Source organism: Lemur catta, chromosome 4, assembly GCF_020740605.2.
Source record: "Lemur catta isolate mLemCat1 chromosome 4, mLemCat1.pri, whole genome shotgun sequence".
Taxonomy (NCBI): domain Eukaryota; kingdom Metazoa; phylum Chordata; class Mammalia; order Primates; family Lemuridae; genus Lemur; species Lemur catta.
Genome location: NC_059131.1, coordinates 17,888,748 through 17,907,133, shown reverse-complemented (window position 1 = coordinate 17,907,133; position 18,386 = coordinate 17,888,748). Strand labels below are relative to the sequence as shown.

Below are 18,386 nucleotides of genomic sequence, written 5' to 3'. Positions count from 1 at the left end.
CTTGAAAGAGTAAAGATAAAGACATATCTGTTCCAGATGGAGGTAGGAAGGCAAGGGAAGGTTTGGGAATGAGAAATCATCCAGTCTGAAGGTCAGGGGATAGTAGGAGGATAGGACTGGGGAGGTTGGTGTGGGACTGATCAGAAACTTTCAACATCATTTAAGAGAGTTGGAACTTTAGAGGGTTGGCAGTGGGGAAACACTAAAGAAGTTTTGAGCCAAGACTGTAGAAAAATAAATATACACACTGTGTAATAATGCTAGGAAGATTACTTAGAAGACTTTTGCAGTGGTGCAGTCAAGAGATAATGTTGGAAATAAAAATGGAAAAGAAGTGGCAGGTATGAGAAACATGGCAGAGGTAGCTTCTAGGATTGTTTGAGTCTGCTGAATAAAGGGAGAGGCAGGCAGCAAAGGTTAGCACCAAGCCTGCAACCTGAATGGCTCAGAGAATGGTGTGCTACTTTCATCACTAAAATTTAAGAAAAGGAATAGTTTAAGGCCGGGCGCGGTGGCTGACACCTGTAATCCTAGCACTCTGGGAGGCCGAGGTGGGCGGATCGTTTGAGCTCAGGAGTTTGAGACCAGCCTGAGCAAGAGCAAGACCCGACCTTCTACTAAAAATAGAAAGAAATTAGCCGGACAACTAAAAAAATATATACGGTGGCACATGCCTGTAGTCCCAGCTACTCGGGAGGCTGAGTCAGAAGGATTGCTTGAGCCCAGGAGTTTGAGGTTGCTGTGAGCTAGCCTGACACCACGGCACTCTAGCCCGGGCAACAGAGCGAGACTCTGTCTCAAAAAAAAAAAGGAAAAGGAATAGTTTAAGAAGGAATACGTTGAAGGGCTTCCTGTTGTACATATTGAATTTGAGATCCCAGCAGGACTTTGAGCTGGAAGGGTGTAGTGCTAATTAGAAATGCCAGTCTGGAAGCTCAGATGAGAGGGCTCATCTTGGAGATGCTCACAGTCGAAGCTGTGTAAGTGGTTAACGCTGCTGATTTGGGAGGAAAGATTCAAAAAGAAAGGACGAGGGCCCAGGACAGGATTTCGGGAATTGGTTTTGGGCTGGAGTGGGAGTTTGGAAAGAAGAGGAGTTGGTGAGAAAGAGAATTGAAGAACCCAGGAAATGTGTGGTGTGTGGGAACCAAGGTGGCAAGAGTCTCAAGGAAGAGGGAGAGCCCATTGGTGACTGCTGCGGAAGGCCAAGGACCAGGAGTCCTGAGGGAGAAAACTTTGGTCTTCGTCATTTTCAATTCTTTCTCATTTGATTGGTTTTAGCTTTAGGGGCTAGCTTCTTAAGTTTCTGTAAATTAATAGGCACACTTATATTCTTGGTCCAGGTGTCTGTCTGTGCTCAGAAACCCATGCTTGATGTGTGTAAGATGTCTTCATTTCTTATTACATATCCAGCGTGAGTCTGAGTACATACTGGAATTTTGTGAAAAAAGAACATATAACATATGGCCTCTGTCAAGGTTCTTTCTGGAATTTTGTCCTGAAATCCCCAGTCTGTCAATGCTGCCCCTCTTGTGGCCTCCGTCACTTGAGTGTGCCCTGTCCTTTGTGCTGCTTCTTCCCAGAATTGGAGCTATACCTCAGAGCTGATAATGCCATTTCTAATGAAACATCAAAGGACAATCAGAGAATGAATGCAAGGAAGAAAGGGAGAAGGTGCCAATATACATTGTTTTCCAGGCACCATGCGAACTGCTTTGCCTTCATTATCTCATTTAATCCTCTTAATAACCCTGTGAAGTAAGTAGTATTATCCCCATTTTACAGATGAGGAAACTGAGACGCAGAGAGGTTAAGTGACTTGCCCAAGATCACACAACTAGTAAGTAAGCGTGACCCCAGATGTGTCTGACTCCAGAGCCTGTGCTCTTTTCCATTGTGTGACACTGAGGCTCTGAGTTTGGAGTTCTGAAGTTGGTGTACAGACCCAAGAGTCAGGGAAGCTCTGCCTAGCACCTTGGGGAAAGCCAGCTTTGGGATGTTATAAATAAATGGCTGTGCCCATTGCTGATATTTGTGTCATTTTTGCCTTAAGTTCTTTTTAATTGTTCACTTACCTTCTTAATTTTTCCTAAGAACTTTATATCACTGGTGTTCTTTTAAGGTCTGTTAGCATCAATTACAGATTTATTGCCTCTGGGGAGTGGAACTGGAGGTGGGAAGGGGTGATGGGGCAGGAGGCCATTGTTTTCGACTATGAGTCCTTCCTAATAGATTTTTTTTATTATATTACCTTGATTCTACAAAAAGTCCTCTAAAGATCAGTAGATGCTGAGATACAATCACAAATACTATGAATACACAAAAGAACACAATTTGCCAAGTTAATGACTGTGAGATACATTCTTATAAAATCACAAAGCCTACATTTTATGCATCTGTTCTTTTATTTTAAGGTTCGTAATGAGTTTTACAAGGACACACAGGGTGTGATACTGGTCTATGATGTTGGGCAGAAAGACTCCTTTGATGCCCTTGATGCATGGCTAGCAGAAATGAAGCAAGAGCTTGGACCTCATGGAAACATGGAAAATATTATATTTGTAGTGTGTGCCAACAAGGTAACTGCTTTGGAAATGATATGCTTAGCTTTCTAGCGGAAGAGCAGCACTCTGAGTATTGGGGAACAGATAAAAAGAAAAGAAAAATTTCCTTATTCTGTAATATATGCATCAACAACCTTTCAAAACATGTCCCTAAGACAAAAACAAAAACCCCAAACCTGGTGTGTCAGGATTTTTATCCATTTTTTTTCCGGTACTATAGTTGGGGAAGGATGTTGGTGAGAATCTCAGTAATCACACTCTGATCTAATTGGAGCATTAATTAGGTGAAATGTATACTATGGAAAGGTATGGAAAGCGGACTATGGCCTGAGGGTGTGGCAAATATCCAGAAGCCAACTTTCACTGAGGTCAGTAGCAGCTGTTTTCCCAAGGGATAACCAGGCACTAGTCCTGTTGCCACAGAAAATCAGTCTATATTCAATATTACTTGGGTTTTTTTGGGGGAGGGGTAGTCTCTTTTGGCCTTGGTAATTTTATACACCGGTGCTGATGTTCATTAAGAATAGTTTTGCCTCAGTAAAGGATTGACAAAGACCTCACTGGGCCTGTTCTAGTGAGACAAGGTTGGAATCTTCTCTGTGCCCCCCAACTTTCTATTTCAGATTGACTGTACCAAGCACCGCTGCGTAGATGAAAGTGAAGGGCGTCTTTGGGCTGAAAGCAAAGGGTTCTTGTACTTTGAAACTTCAGCACAAACTGGAGAAGGAATCAATGAGATGTTCCAGGTAACCCAGCATTTTGTTGTTTTAAGGTTTGTGTCAAGGCCAACCATGCCAATTTGTAGTTTAAATTGTGGGAAGCAAAATAATCATAAGAACTTCTCATTAGAATAAGGTCTTTCTTTTCAAAGCAGCTGGTGACAGAGAGGGTGTATGATCTGTCTGCTAGTGTGTGTGTGTGTGTGTGTGTGTGTGTGTGCGCGCGCGCGTGTGTGTGTGTGTGCGTGTGTGTGTGTGTGTGTGTGTGTGTATGTGTGTGATCTGTCTGCTATTTTAGACCATACCTGGCTGATCATGAGAATTACCTGGGGAAATTCTTCAAAATACATATTTCTGGGCTCTAGACCTACTGGAAGCTTTATGTTGTGACAGAGCCCAAAAATCTATATTTTGGCAAAGCTCTCCGGGTGATTCTGATGATCGAGTTTAATGACAGTTAGTATACACAACTTAAGTGGGACAAGGATTTTCTTCAAAAACTACCTTTGGTTAATGGTGTTACGTTTGTATGCATAATCAAATGGAAGCATTTCTGTGACAAAATTGCCTTGGCACAGATAATATAATCCTATATTGTAGCCCACAGGGCTGCAGCTAGAGAATAGGAGACTATCATTGCAGAATCCAGCCAGTTACACATAAAAATAAGGTCTCACCAATGAAACAGGCAATAGAAGGATGTGCTCACATTGTAGCCTGAATAGATGGTCACTTCCTAAAGCCTACTAATCTTGAATAATTTTAAGGGAAGGAGGCTATTTAAGACAATAAATTATAAAATCAACTCTTAATTATGGATACATTTGGAAGTGGTGACATGAATAATGTATTTTTCTTCTTATGAATATATCTGATATTTTGGGAATTTTTAGCATTTCAAATAATGTAGCTATGCTATAAAGAGTTGTTCTTAATTATTGAGTGGGATTGTATTTAATCTTTTATGCTACATTTCCTTCTCACAAGCTGTCACTCCTCCTACTACAAGACAGGTTTCATTCTTGGCTGACAGGCTGAATTGGGCAAAAATAGCTTCTATTTCAAGATAAAATAAAGTCAAGTTGGTTTGCCATGCTTTCTATTCTTTTGAACACATAGACCTATGTGAGCTTGTACATATATATATGCAATAATGATACCTAACCACTTGAATAGTATTTTACAATTCTGGAGAAGTTTACATGTTTCATTTCATTTGAGACTTGGAACCACAATGTGTGGCAGGTATTATTCTCATTTCATATAGACAGCATCTAAGAATAGTAAAGTAACTTGTCCAAGGGATGTAACTGTTAAAGATTAAATTTCCTCCAGCACTTTGAAGATGTCAGTCCATTCACTTTTGGCCTTTGTGTCTCCAGAGATGTTAGCAATTATTCTTACTCATATTCTTCTGTACATAATGTGCCTGCCCCCCATCCCTTGGCTGCTTTTAGGAGTTTCTCTTTATCTTTGATTTTTAGCAGTTATACTATGATGTGCCAAGGTGTAGTTCTCTTCATATTTATCCTACTTGGGATTTTTGGAGTTTCTAACATTGGTAGGTAGGTGTTTTTCATCAAATTTGGGAAGCTTTTTTATGATTATTTCTTTAAATTTTGGGGGGCCACATTCTCACTCTCTTTTCCTTCTTGGGCTCCAATTACATGTATATTAGACCATTTGATTTTGTCCCACAGTCTCTGAGGCTATGTTTATTTTTCTTCCATTTTTTCTGCATTTTTCAAATTATATAGTCTCTTGATTTGATTTCAAGTTCACTGATAATCTGCTGTTAAACTCACTGAGTAAATTTTTCAATTCAGTACTTTTCAGTTCTAGAATTTGCATTTGGTTTTTTCATATAGTTCCCAGTTCTCTGAGATTTCTCTGTCTGCTCACTCATTAAGAATATAGTTTCCTTTATTACTTTGAAATATTTAAAATATTTTAAAGTTTTTGCTAAGTCCAACGTTTGAATCATCTTAGGTTCAGTGTCTATTGACTACTTTTTTCCTTGCCTATAGATCACATTTTCTTGTTTCTTTGTGTGAGTAGTGATTTTTGATTGAGCACTGGACATTATAGATAATATTAATATATATTGTGGAAATTCTAGATTCTCTTTTCTTCCTCAGAAGAATGTTGATTCTTGTTTCAGGAGGCAGTTCAATTATTGGCAGATTACAGCGAACTTGTGTAGGCTTGGTTTTTTGCTTTAATAGCAAGGATTTGAAGGAAGCCCAAAATGTTTCCCAAGCCCTTCTCATTTGGCAGGACTCAGCTTCCCAATTCTATCTTTCATGCACATCTCATCAGCTCTTGATTTAGGTTTTGTTAGGGTAAGTCTATAACTTCTGAGGCACAATCTTTCTCTGGTGCTTTAGCTAGATGTTAGGGCCATTAATGAGGTGTTATGACAATCTCTTCACTCTGGCAAGGCCAAACCCTAGTGTCCTTAGGATAGCTCTTTCCCTAGCACCACTAGACATCAATGTATTAGTTCTGTTCTCAACACCATAGCAGCTATTAATATTATCTGGTAAGCCTCAGGTGATTTCACCCTATGCATGTATAGCCTAGCCCTTAGCTACAGAACTCTTGAGGAACCCCTACGCGGACTTGGGGCCTAATTCTGTACAGTTCTCTTCTCTCCAGTGCTCTGTTCTGCACCTTCTAGCCACTTCAGCAGTCTCAAACTCTGATCTCTGCCTCTTTAGCTCAATGGGGCTTTGTGTCTGCTCAGATTCCAGCTCTCTGTGACATGGTCAGGAAATGGACTCCAGGCAGAGAACCAGGTGCCTGTGGGGCTTACCTCTCAGGGAGCAGTTTTGCACTTGCTGTTGTCCACTGTCTGAAAATAGTTGCCTCAAAATTTGTCCTAGTTTATAGGAGGAGATCTAGTCCAATATCCATTACTCTGTCATGCACAGAACTCAGACATGAAATTTAAATAGGCTTTGGACTTCGATCCTAGTGTTCTATGTATCACACCACAGCTTGTCTTCTATAACCATGTGTGTGATGAATGAATACTTGTACCCTCAGAAATCTATGAGTATCTGTATTTCAGGTTAACTCATAAGTTAGAAGAAAACCTTATTGATACACACCACTGGCAAACACCTGTGAACTGTGATTCCTTTTATGGCTTTTACCCCTTTGCATACATCTGGGGTAGAACTAATGAATGAATTAGTCTGTTTAAAAAAAGCTAACAAGAAGAGTATAATAACACTATTCTATAGGTAAGCACATAGAAGGAGTGCTTTCCTGCTGGTTCAATTTAATAAATATTTTCTTTGTTTCCTATCTACTTAGTAGACACTTTATGTCAACAAGGAACTTGGTTTTGTCTGACTGACATTGTTAACAGAGAGAGCAATATTATATGATAGACTCAAATCAAGTTAATACTTCTTGTGTCTTATTCTCTATTGGCTTTTCCTTTGACATCCATCCCATCTCGGATATCAACACTTCTTGTTAGGTTACCAAGATGATTAGCTATAACTAGAGGTAAGAAAGAGAAGTCTAAAAGAAAAAGAAAAATTTTAGAAGATAATAGGAACTATAGAAGAATCTGAAAAGAGAAAGAGATTTAAAAAGAAACTGAGGGAAGAAGAGCTATGTCAATTTAAAAGCAGCTATAGGATAGTAAATTAATATTTTGGGTAAAGTTATTCAATAATAGTAACAGTACACAGAATGTGAAACATGAGCAGGACCAAAAAATAGCTTTCACTTTAAAAAATAGTAAAAGTGGATAAAAAAATATGAAGTTTGCAGGAAAAAAGTCCATAAGCATATGAAAAGATACTTACTTTCACTTATAATTTAAGAAATACAAATAAAAACTATGAGATATACATCGGATTGGCAAAAATTCAGATGTATGATAATGCCCAGTGTTAACACAGGTATGGGGAAATAAGCACTCTCATCCTCAGTGATGGGAATGGAAACTGATACAGCCTTTTTGGACAACAGTTGTCAAAATCAAAAATTAAAATGCACATACACTCTTAACAGTTCTTCTTTTACGAAGTTATCTTAAAGCACTATCCCCACAGGGGTGCAAAAAAGTATACACACACACACACAAATTCATTAAAGCACTGTTTGTAGTAGCAAAAAAACCTAGAAACAACTGACTTGTCCAAGAATAGAGAGTTGGTTAAATAAATTATGAAAAGGTCTCTATACATAGCTATAGAGAGATTCTAAGATGTATTATTGTGTGAAAAAAATGCAAGGTGCTAAGCAGTGTGTTTCATTTGATCCCTTTTATGTAAATATTTAAAGAATGTGGATCTATGTATATACTGGTATACTGATGGAAAATTTTTCTGGAAAGATACTCAAAAAAATATTAACAATGGTTACCTTGAGGACAGGAACTTGAGTAGTAAGGAGACAGTTTTTATTTTACACTTTACTATTTGAATTTTTCTAACAGTGTTCATCCATTAATTTTTAACTTCAAATGTGGTTATTTGAGAGTAGGATTATGAGCCATTTTAATTTTATTCCTTCTACTTTTTCTATATTAAAATATACGAATATATACATTTAAATAGTGTAAAAGAAAAAGCAAAAATCTTCCAAGTGACATATTTGCTTTATTCATGACTTCTAAGAGTTATTGGAATATATTAAAAGTCTTTAAGTTGTTGCTTAAAAGGAATTCCTATTTTCGCAAAGTCAGTTCTGCTCTGGAATGTGTTTTCTTCTTGCAGACCTTTTATGTATCCATAGTTGATTTATGTGAAAATGGCGGGAAACGTCCTACCACAAATAGCAGTGCTAGTTTCACCAAAGAACAAGCAGACACCATTCGCAGAATTCGAAATAGTAAAGATAGTTGGGACATGCTGGGTGTCAAACCTGGGGCCTCAAGGTAAGCAATGCTCTAGGATACTTAGTGCTGAGTTACACCATCTAGAAGGACTCGATCACCCAAATTGTAGGTGCCATATATCTTCTTCTGATTGGCTGGAAATATGAAGATGTGTGGAAATATATTCGATTACTTAATGACTCTGCTTCATTGAATTAACTGAATATCAAAGAAATAAAAGCGAGCACACAGTTGCCGGGTAAGGGAATTATGTCATGTATATGCATAAACACTTCATGAAATGGTATGCTCTGCTTTTGTCTGTGTTGAGCAAGAGCTTTGAAGCTAATATAACCTTAAAAATACCTAACAAAAGCATTCATAAATCATAAAATTTTAGAGGAGGAAAGAGTGATAGCAATCACCTTGCACAAACATTTCATTTCTTAGGTGGGAAAACTGGCACTCAGTGAGAGTAAACACGTCCAAGAACCCCAGGAGTGAGTGGTAGAATTGGTTCTTGACCCTGGAACAGTGTGTCAGTCTGTCTCTGTCTCCGTCTTCCTCAAAACCCTGCTAGTTCCTCATCTATGTGTATGTTTATGTTAATTATTTTAGTCAAAAGAATTATTCAGGAAAAAATTACAATCACTATTCTTTGTTGCATGTGCAAAAATAAATAATTATTCAGTGTGGTTACATAATCTTTAACAGTGTAATACTGCCGTTACTACACATATTGTAACCTGTAAGGGTCATACTTTGCATGCTAGCTCCCCTCCCCGTGCTCCTCCCTTCCTGCTTTTTTACCTTGATTCTCACAAAAGCAAAAAGTATGTCTTGAAATTGCCTTGGCAGCACCCAAAGCATTAAGTATCTCTTCTCTACTTTGATCTCATAGCAGAAGGAAAGAGGGGGAGGGAAGAGAGACTGTTATTGGTTACCCTTAACTTGCCAGGCATTATTGAAGGTGCTTTAAACCACGTGAAGGCATTCAGAGGACCTCATGTATAGAGCACACAGTTTATTGGTATCATTTAAATGTCTTTTTAGACCTCCATAGTCTAATTCTATAATAAATTCTTCTGTGCCCATCTCCAAGGGATATTGGCTCTAAACATAAGAAACTATTACTTTATCTACTTATTAATGTACTTAGAACCATATTCATTGAGGAAAAAGAAACTTTTGGTTCCTTATTTAATCACTTTGGTTAATTGGAATCTACCAGAGCTAACGGGCCCTGCATAGTTTTCACATCCTTAACTGATATGGACATGTACGTACTTCTCTTCCCTTTGTTCCTCTGGGTCTATCAAACTAATTTCATATGGCATTGAGCACATTTGGGGAAAACCTTAAAGCATTTTTTTCTTAAGTTACAGAGAGTTTTGATATTTGTTTATGCTATGTTTACTGGTTCTTGAACTTTAAGAAAATCTTCGTCTTTAACAGAATTAATATATTTGTTACACACAAAGACTGAATCAATCTTGTTTCTCCAAAAATTTTCCTTGAGAGACTCTCCTGCTAGACATCTTGAAAGGTATTCTTAGTGCAGAGGACCAGGCATAACCACCAACCCCATGTGGATGTGCTTCCTCAGGAAGCAGAGTGGCCGGAGGAACCTTGCCCAAGACTCCATCATGGGGCAGAGAGGGTGCTACCCCCACTTCAAGAAGAGAGGGTCTTTGGGAGAAATAAGAATTCTGGCAATTCGAATTTCTTCAGAGAGGGAGAATGTCATTCTTGTTATCTAATGTCAAAATTATATATGTAGAAAAACTACACTCAAGGTTAAAACACGAAAATTTAGAAGGACTCCTCTAAGAGCAAAAAGCAGAAAAAGCCCTAGATGTATGCCTAAGACATGGAGAACTTCTAACATGACCCTATGACCTCATTTTCTCCAAGTTGATACATAAAACTTTCCATCACATCCAAGACCAAAAGACCATCTCCCTACTTTGGAGAGCCAAATTAGAAATCCTTCTGATAAAAAATAAAAGAGAAAGGCCAAGGCATTTGGCAAACCACCATATCTGTGCTTACAGGAGAATTGGCACCCTGAATTACAAAAAGAAAATGGGACATGAAACTATCTGGTAGAGACTGAGCTCAGTCTGACCAGGGGAATGACTGGGTACTTAGAACCTTCTAGGAGACCTGATACCTGCGGATGACCAGTGGGGGACAGGGATGGGGAGTCTCCAGGCCCCTGCCCAGCCAGTTCCTGCTCTTTGAGAAGCTCAGAAGCCTGCAGCTGTCTCCTGGAGCACTGTTGGTTTACAGCAACTGCCTGTTTGGAGAAGCTTTGTTACTGCTCCTTTCCTCCTGGGAAAATATTGATCCCTCTCTTGTTTCTTCTTTGGTCCCAGTGATTTTACTGTAACTCAGCTACCCCTTTCCAGTATCCCTTGCTTGGTCAGTGGTGTCACCATCTTCCTTGGACCTCAGATTGCTTGTGCCCCTGGAACTCCATCTACAATTTTTTTTTTCTTTTGAGACAGGGTCTCATTCTGTCACCCAGGCTAGAGTGCAGTGGCATCATCGTAGCTCACTGCAACCTCAAACTCCTGGGCTCAAGCAATCCTCCTGCCTCACCCTCCTGAGTAGCTGGGACTACAGGTGCACGCCACCATGTCCGGCTAATTTTCTATTTTTTTTTTTAGAGATGGGGCCTCGCTATGTTGCTGGGGCTGGTCTCAAACTCCTGGCAATAAGAGATCCTCCCACCTCAGTCTCCCAAAGTGCTAGGATTACAGGTGTGAACCACCACACCTCGCTCATCATCTACTTCTGCCATTTCCTTTTTTATATTATCCCTTTTATCTTCTCTTGTTTGCTTCCATAAACACCATAATCTAAATTTTGTACTCATGTCTAGGTTATTGTAACAACCTCCTACCTGTTTCCTAACTTGGAGAAACAGCTTTCCCAGTGCCCATTTGTCATGAGATTGTTTATCAAACCACAATGTCTTGGTTGTTTTGCTTTTGGTCTGCCCCATTCCTGGCCACCGTCAGTTCTCTCCCAGAGCCATGCCTACCCCTTATTTCTTCAGTCTGCAAAGATTTGCTGAGTGTCTATGAGGTGCCAAGTACTGCCTATTTTCATGTGATCGTTCTTTTGCTAAGCGTTTCCTTAGCATTTATGTACTTACTTTGTACTGTATTATTTTTTTCTATTTGTATGTTACATATGACTTATTTGTCTGTTGTTTATGTCTTTTAGTCCCACCTTTGAGAAAGAGTTATGATTATTTGGGATATGCCCACTGTGAGAGATACTAGGTGTATCCAAACAGCTCACATGCCGTGGGTTGGCCTAACCCTGTTACTAACATAGAACTTGGCTTCTTTTCACAGGGATGAAGTCAATAAAGCGTATCGAAAACTTGCTGTGCTTCTTCACCCTGACAAATGTGTAGCACCTGGAAGTGAAGATGCCTTCAAAGCAGTTGTGAATGCCCGGACAGTCCTCCTGAAAAACATCAAGTAGAAAGCAGAGAAAAAGAAAGAAGTGTGGGACTGGCGTGCAAGCAGACTCTCCCTAAAGGTGAAATAGCCAACATGGAGTTTTCCTTCACATAAGCTCACTGCTCTTTCACTCATGTGTTGTCATTTGTAAATCAGTAATTCAGGTGTCTGTTACCATTTCACGGACATCTTACTGAGATGACTTGCCTGTGTATGAAGGGAAGAGAACCGAGAGTCACATGTACACTATGCTTAATTTCATATCTCTAGATCATCTGAATTTTTTTCTCATTCAGTTGTAAGCTCGTAATTATAGCATCCCTTAGGCATTTCACTTGGGAAAGTTCCCAAGGTCTCTGGACGGAGGGTGGAGGGACAGGAGGAATGTTTCACGTTTTTCTTTTTTAAAAAATTCATCATCAGAGGAGGAAATTACAAAAAATGAAGCAGACAACATCAGAACCACTGAAATTTTGGTGTGACCTTGTAAGCAAATTGCGATGAATGAATCTCAGCAGCCGGTACAATTCTGAATTGAGTTTCTCTTTTATGACAGTCACTCTGTTCTCCCTCTCCAACCACCAGGGGGAGAGACAAGCCGGTCCTGAGTGAGGAAAGGCAGCGGCAGCCACAAAGTCTGGGTCCACTGGCTGCCGCTCATCCTTGCCATAGAAACGGTTGCTGGCAGCAGGAGCCAGCGCTGTGCCCCTGGCAATGAGCAATCAGGCCCTGGGATGGAAGTACTTGCAGGCCACACCTGGAAGGAAGGGCCAGCCTAGCTCGGGGTGAGTCTGATGCACTCGGACAGTCCCCGTGGGAGGCTTATCCCTTTTCTTATCCCTCATCATCCCCCGCAGGCAGGCGGGTAAGGCAGGGCTGCTGCTGAGAAGTCTGGCCTCTCATTGCTTCTTCACCAGTGTTACTTCCTCTTTCCCCCCCATTCTTCTCTTCTCCTCTCATCTTTTTACACCCCACATCTGCCATCATTTCTCTCTTTTGAATCCCTGGCTTCTGGCCACTGCCTCCTCCATCTTCCCTGCCAAGCCTTGACCTGGGCCTGGTTGACCAGAGACAAGTGTGGATCCTTTGGATGGTGGTAGGGGAAGATCTCAGGGCCTGTGCCGGGAGGAATCTTTAATTTTTGCCTGGGCTGCAAATTTCTAGAGAGTAATCTTTTTAAACTGCAGATTATAAAATACGTTCTCTGGCCATAGTCTGCTCCTCAGTCTACAAGGAGTATCAGGACTGGCATTTCTTACAGCCCTTCTAGAACTAGCCTCATGACTTGGCTTATTACATCATCACTCTTGTTACATTACTCATATTTTTAGCTGCATCCACACTGCACTAATTGGGGCTTTAAAGTATATAAAATGTTACTGTCCTGAGAATTTTAAAAAGCTATCCCATATTGATTGCTTACAGCATCTACCTTACCACCTAAGAAGAATAGCCACTTTCTTATACTCCAAGCCCACTTCAGTCTTCTGGTTTTTACCTCTGCCAAAGCAGCTTCACCTGTGTGACTGTGCTTAGGCAGCATTGCACGTGTCATCAGGAAGCCAGACCATTGTTTTACAGTATAAGTTTTCATCTTGATGATATCAAAAATGCTTTGTTTTCTGAACTGAGATCTGTGATTTCTTGTGAGATTTTCCTCTGGCCTTTGAATTAGCCTCTGGGACCAGAGAACTCCAACCCAGAGTTCTTCTGGACCTAAATCCTTTAGCCTAAGGAAGGCCTTCATCATGCTTAATGGACTCAAACATGATCATGCATGGCAGCGTCAGCACAAATTGACATGACAGCTGAGTACATGGCCCTGGATAAAAGCTGATGCCAGTTTTCATCACTGTTACTAAATACTCGATTGGTCACCTCGTTCAACTGTATTATGCAGATGAGCAATTACAGCAGATTCTTTATGAAGTGCTTCCATTCATTCCTCATGAATGACTTGGTGAAATTTAGCCCTGGCTTATGATGCTTAGGCCTTGGGACTCAGTTTCCAACACCTTCATTATTAACATTAAGGATGGCCATATACTACTTCATATATGTAAAAGGAACAAAATGAGAAAGGTTTTAAGGTCCTAGAATTTTTCTGATTTCCATAATCCTTCTGCAGAATATTAAGAAATAACAAAGCATGATCTGCAATGGAAAGTTTTTTTGGTACTAACTTCATGCAAAATTTTACAGACCTCTATGAATTCATTTAAATTCTTGGTGCAAATATGTACTTTGTAGTTCAATCTTATGAAAAATTCTTCAGCCAGTTAGGATTGCAAAATACATCACTAAGTAACAACTAGCAGAATAATTTCAATGGCTAAAAATTTTTTTTATAGAGAATCTTGTTTTTCAAAAAAGAGCAAAAGTTTGAACAGCTGTTATTAAAGAAAAGCCATGTCTTCCACATCTGAGTCACCAAGAAATAACACTTTTTAAACTTGTTAGAAATCCCTAGAGGCATTTCAAATTAATTGCCTAACCTACCTAAGCACTTTAAAATTCACCCTCCCTTTGTTCCTCTGTTCCTCTTGCTGTGCCTCCTTTTGGATTGATATTCTCAACTGTTAATATTTCTTTTCCTTCAGAATTGTCGTTTTATTTCTTCATATAAATGTGTCCTTGGTTTTATTATTCTTTTAATTTAAAAGTCCAGCCTTGAGGGCCATTGTGTTGCTACCCAAGATAAACCACTGTAATTCCATAGATTGCACACCATTCTTCAAGACTTACATTTACCTCAGGAAACTTACTCTAATGTGTTCTCATATATTGAATTCTCAACTGGTAAATATTTCTCTATACCTATAAACTAGCACCTAATTCACTGTTAGTTAAATGAGCCATAGACACGGCAGCTAAATTTCTGAAGGGTCGCCAGGGTGGTAAGCAGCAGCCCTGCAAGCTCTGAATCAGTAAAAAAAAAAAAAAAATGTAGCCGTTCCCCATAGAACAATGACAGCATCACAGGGAGGAGGGAGGTATTTCAGTCTCTAGTTAGAAAGGGTAGAACCATAGCTGTACAGTGTGCATATTGCCTTTGACAGTGACAATGCCCTTCTTACAAGTAATTCCAGAAGGTTTGGGAATGTTGTCTCCTTCACCACTGAACCCCATGGAGCTCACTTTGTGTCTGCCAACGTTTTTTGGAAAACTGAAAATGAATTTAGCTGCAAAATATAGCTAACCATTGCAAGCTTTGCAAAGTGGAGAGGTTTATCCTTCCCATAATTGGTATTTAGCACAATTGTAAGATGCAGTTAATACTGTTTGTACATTGGTTTTTCCACTAAGCTTTCCTAGAGAAAACAAAAGCTTACATTTGTGATGTGGATAAGTTAGATTATGTCTAACAAGCAGTGCAATATTAAGCTGTGCAATAAAGGCCCTGTTGGTGAGATGACAACTTTTGTTGGAAAGTTGGACAGTTTTGGTTGCTTCCTGCATTAATTGCTCCCTGGGCATTCTTCCCCTTTGAGTGTGAATGCAGAGTCTATAAATGAAGCCTTTGCTCTTACAAAGTAATTTACATATTTGCTTTCTGTTTAAATAACTGAAAATGTTAAATCTACCAGTTGTTTATGTCTTGTATACAGAGTGTCATATGTATTTAAGTTGTGTATTTTTATAAAGTAAAGCCAAATATCAAACACTGATCTGTGGGCTGCACTTATTTGTTGAGACACTGGTCTTTAATGGAAAACATACAAGGCTAGAAGCCAATCCAGTTCCTCACGAACTGTGACCCACCCTCGGTAAGAACATCTTTAGTTTCCCATCAGTAGAATGGAGGAAATTTTATTCATTGGTTCATGGCTGTTCTAACCTTATTAAGTTTTGATAAAAGTGTTTCGATCCCTTAAAGAAAGATACTGATACTATGTTAGCCTTTGTAAGTCAAACAAAATTGTTGTTAATTCAATAGTGCAGATTTTGGCTAATAAATTCAGTTAACTGGTCCCTGGACCACAAGAACCCTTAAGTCACAGGGGTGTTATCACCCCAGGATGTGAAAGTGAAAGTCTTCTACGCCCAGTCCATAGGAGGCCGCCTATCTCTGAAGGCTGCAAACTAGAGCTTTACTTTGCATTGTCAACGACAGACATTGTGCACAACAAACATTGATGGTTTTATCTGCCCAGCCCACCTCTCTCCTGAGAGTAGTCCACTCCTCTTTTGGGGAACTGCTCTTTCCCTCCATCCTGCTAACATGTTCTAAAGGGGAAACATGCGCAAAAATGTTCAAAATCTTACAGGACCCATCCTTCTTCCCTGGCCACAGAGATCAGTCCAGAGGATGGGAATGTGACCCAAGCTCAATCAATTAGCATCCCTACCTGGGAGGGAGCTAGGAAGACAGATTTCCTCCCAGGAGAGGAAAACAGGAGTCATCTTGCCTATGTGGCAACCTTAATTCCAAACTCATGGAAAAAAATTGAGAGAGTGAAGCAGGCATTCAGAGAGCGGCAGCGTCCTGATGGCTTTAAGCCTTTCCCTCTAGTCCTTGAGGGAGGGCTCCTGAACTGGTCGTTCATCAAGATCATCAGCCACTCCAGAATCCTTCCAGTGAATTACCCCCTTGTTTACTGCTTGAGTTAGTTGGAGTCTGCTTTCTGTTACTTGCAGCTAAGAGAGTATTAGAAAATAATAGCCATCAAGGATCGTCAGCAAGATGAGAAAGCTGTGGTCTGTAGACTGGTCTAACATTTCGTAAGTATATTATAACATTGTATATATTAAAGTATATCCAATTACTTGGTGTTTCTCACCTGGAGTCTTTAGCTGTGTTATAAACCAGTAACCAGTTGTAAATGGAAAAGAAAAATTGGGCTTATTCAGTTTCCTTCAGGGTCAATTTAAGATGCAAAATTGTTATCTGGCTTTTTAGTTTCCAGTTGATCCTTTGCCTATCCGAGGTGCCTCTAGTTGCTTAAATTTTTAATCAAACTTTATTATTAAAATATTCGTTCCCCATTTATTTACTGAGCACCTACTGTGTGTCAGGTCTTGCTCTAGGCACTGGAGATACAACAGAGCACAGAACTGACAAAAAGCACTGCCATATGGAGCTTACATTCTAGTCTCATTTTTAAAAAATTTGTGTTTTAAAGAGAGTTCCAGGCCAGGTGCAATGGCTCACACCTGTAATCCCAGCACTTTGGGAGGCCAAGGCAGGAGGATCCCTTGAGACCAAGAGTTTGAGATCACCGTGGGCAACACAGGGAGACCCCATCTCTGCAAAAAAAAAAATCAGCCAAGCATAGTAACATGTACCTGTAGTCCCAGCTACTCAGGAGGCTGAGCTGGGAGGATCACTTGCGCCCAGGAGTTCAAGGCTGCAGTGAGCTATGATCATGCCACTGCACTCTGGCTTGGGCAACAGAGCGAGACCCTGTCTCAAAGATAAAGAGTTCTTTTTTTTAGGTTTTATTTTCTATAGGTTTATTTCTGAAGAAGCAAGTTTGTATTTTTGAAAATTCTTCAAGATATACAAGTTCATAATTAATACTCTTATTGCTACTACATACTGAACATCATATAGGTTGTTAAAATGCTGTATGTATTGACTCAACCATTATCATTATGCAAAACTCAGTTTTTCATGTTGGCCTGAAGGAAATAGTTCTAGCCTTTAGTTAGGAGTTTCTTTATATAAAAATTTTTATATTTATAATGAAAATATTAATGTGTTTTTCCAAAACAGTTGATAAGTTTGTGTGCATTTTGAGGGAAAATACCTAAAATCTAAGTTTGTTGTTTTAGTTATCCAAAGGGTGTGTACCTATAATATCACCCAGTTAAAATTCTGATCAGTTGACTATTCTGAAGAATGCTATGACTTTAAGAAAATTTCTCCCTGCATCCAAAACAATTACTTGTTAGTGATATTTATAAAATCAGCAGGTGCAGCCCATGAAAGCATTTGTATTAGGAAAGAGAAAGTAAAAATCAGCTATGACAGAAATTGAGAGGGTCTGGTCTTACATTCTGCTGGTTTCAGAGTTGAAGAGAATGAAAGATTAATTGAATAAATATTGAAGGAAAGCAAGCATCTTAGTGGATCAAAAGGAAAATAAAAGAAAGAATAAACTGTCTCCATTCTGATTAGCAGAGAGCAAATAGAAAAGCTCCAATCAGTGGTTAGCAACTGTTTTTTTAGTGACAGAACCCTATATTTCTCTTTTTTTGGTTTATTTTTTGGGCTTTTAAAGATCTAAAATCACTTTTTTGAGGGGTAGGAGGATGGAGGTGGGATGTTGGTATTGTGCTGGCCAGCAGAACCTTGGCAAGTGACAGATGAAAAAATTGAGAAAGCAGGGATACAGGGCCTCACACAAATCAAAATACTAAATGTAGGCTTGTCCATAATGACCTACCTCATACTCGTTCCACCCTGAACCAAAATGCTGATACTTTTGGTTAAGCTCAGAAAACTGAGTGTGGAGTTAAGTCATCATTCCCAAACTTGAACATACAAAACCAACATTTACGGTGTTATGTATTTAATATTTATTATAAACAACTACTGCTTACCCCATGGTTGCTATTGGTCAAGGTTTATCTAGATTATTCTGATTTAATTTTTACTAGGGCCATATATAATCTGTTTTACAAATGAGAACACTAAGGCTCAAAGAAGTTAAGTGGAGCCAGGATCAAATCTCATTACTGTTTTTTTTTTTTTTTTTTGAGACAGAGTCTCACTCTGTTGCCCAGGCTAGAGTGAGTGCCGTGGCATCATCCTAGCTCACAGCAACCTCAAACTCCTGGG

The 18,386-nt window shown here is 39.5% G+C and overlaps 1 protein-coding gene across 2 annotated transcripts in view; it reads left to right on the top strand.

The window, feature by feature from the left end:
- DNAJC27 (DnaJ heat shock protein family (Hsp40) member C27) overlaps positions 1 to 15,266 on the top strand; it is a 29,858-nt gene extending 14,592 nt beyond the window's left edge. Inside the window, exons 4-7 of one of the 2 annotated variants that reach the window (XM_045549177.1) lie at positions 2,415 to 2,579; positions 3,188 to 3,310; positions 8,023 to 8,183; positions 11,492 to 15,266. In XM_045549177.1, the coding sequence (XP_045405133.1) occupies positions 2,415 to 2,579; positions 3,188 to 3,310; positions 8,023 to 8,183; positions 11,492 to 11,624 (582 nt within the window). In that variant the 3' untranslated portion in view covers positions 11,625 to 15,266. The remainder of the gene's footprint in view (positions 1 to 2,414; positions 2,580 to 3,187; positions 3,311 to 8,022; positions 8,184 to 11,491) is intronic. The other variant, XM_045549178.1, reaches the window with a different exon arrangement.
- Positions 15,267 to 18,386: the final 3,120 nt, after the last annotated feature.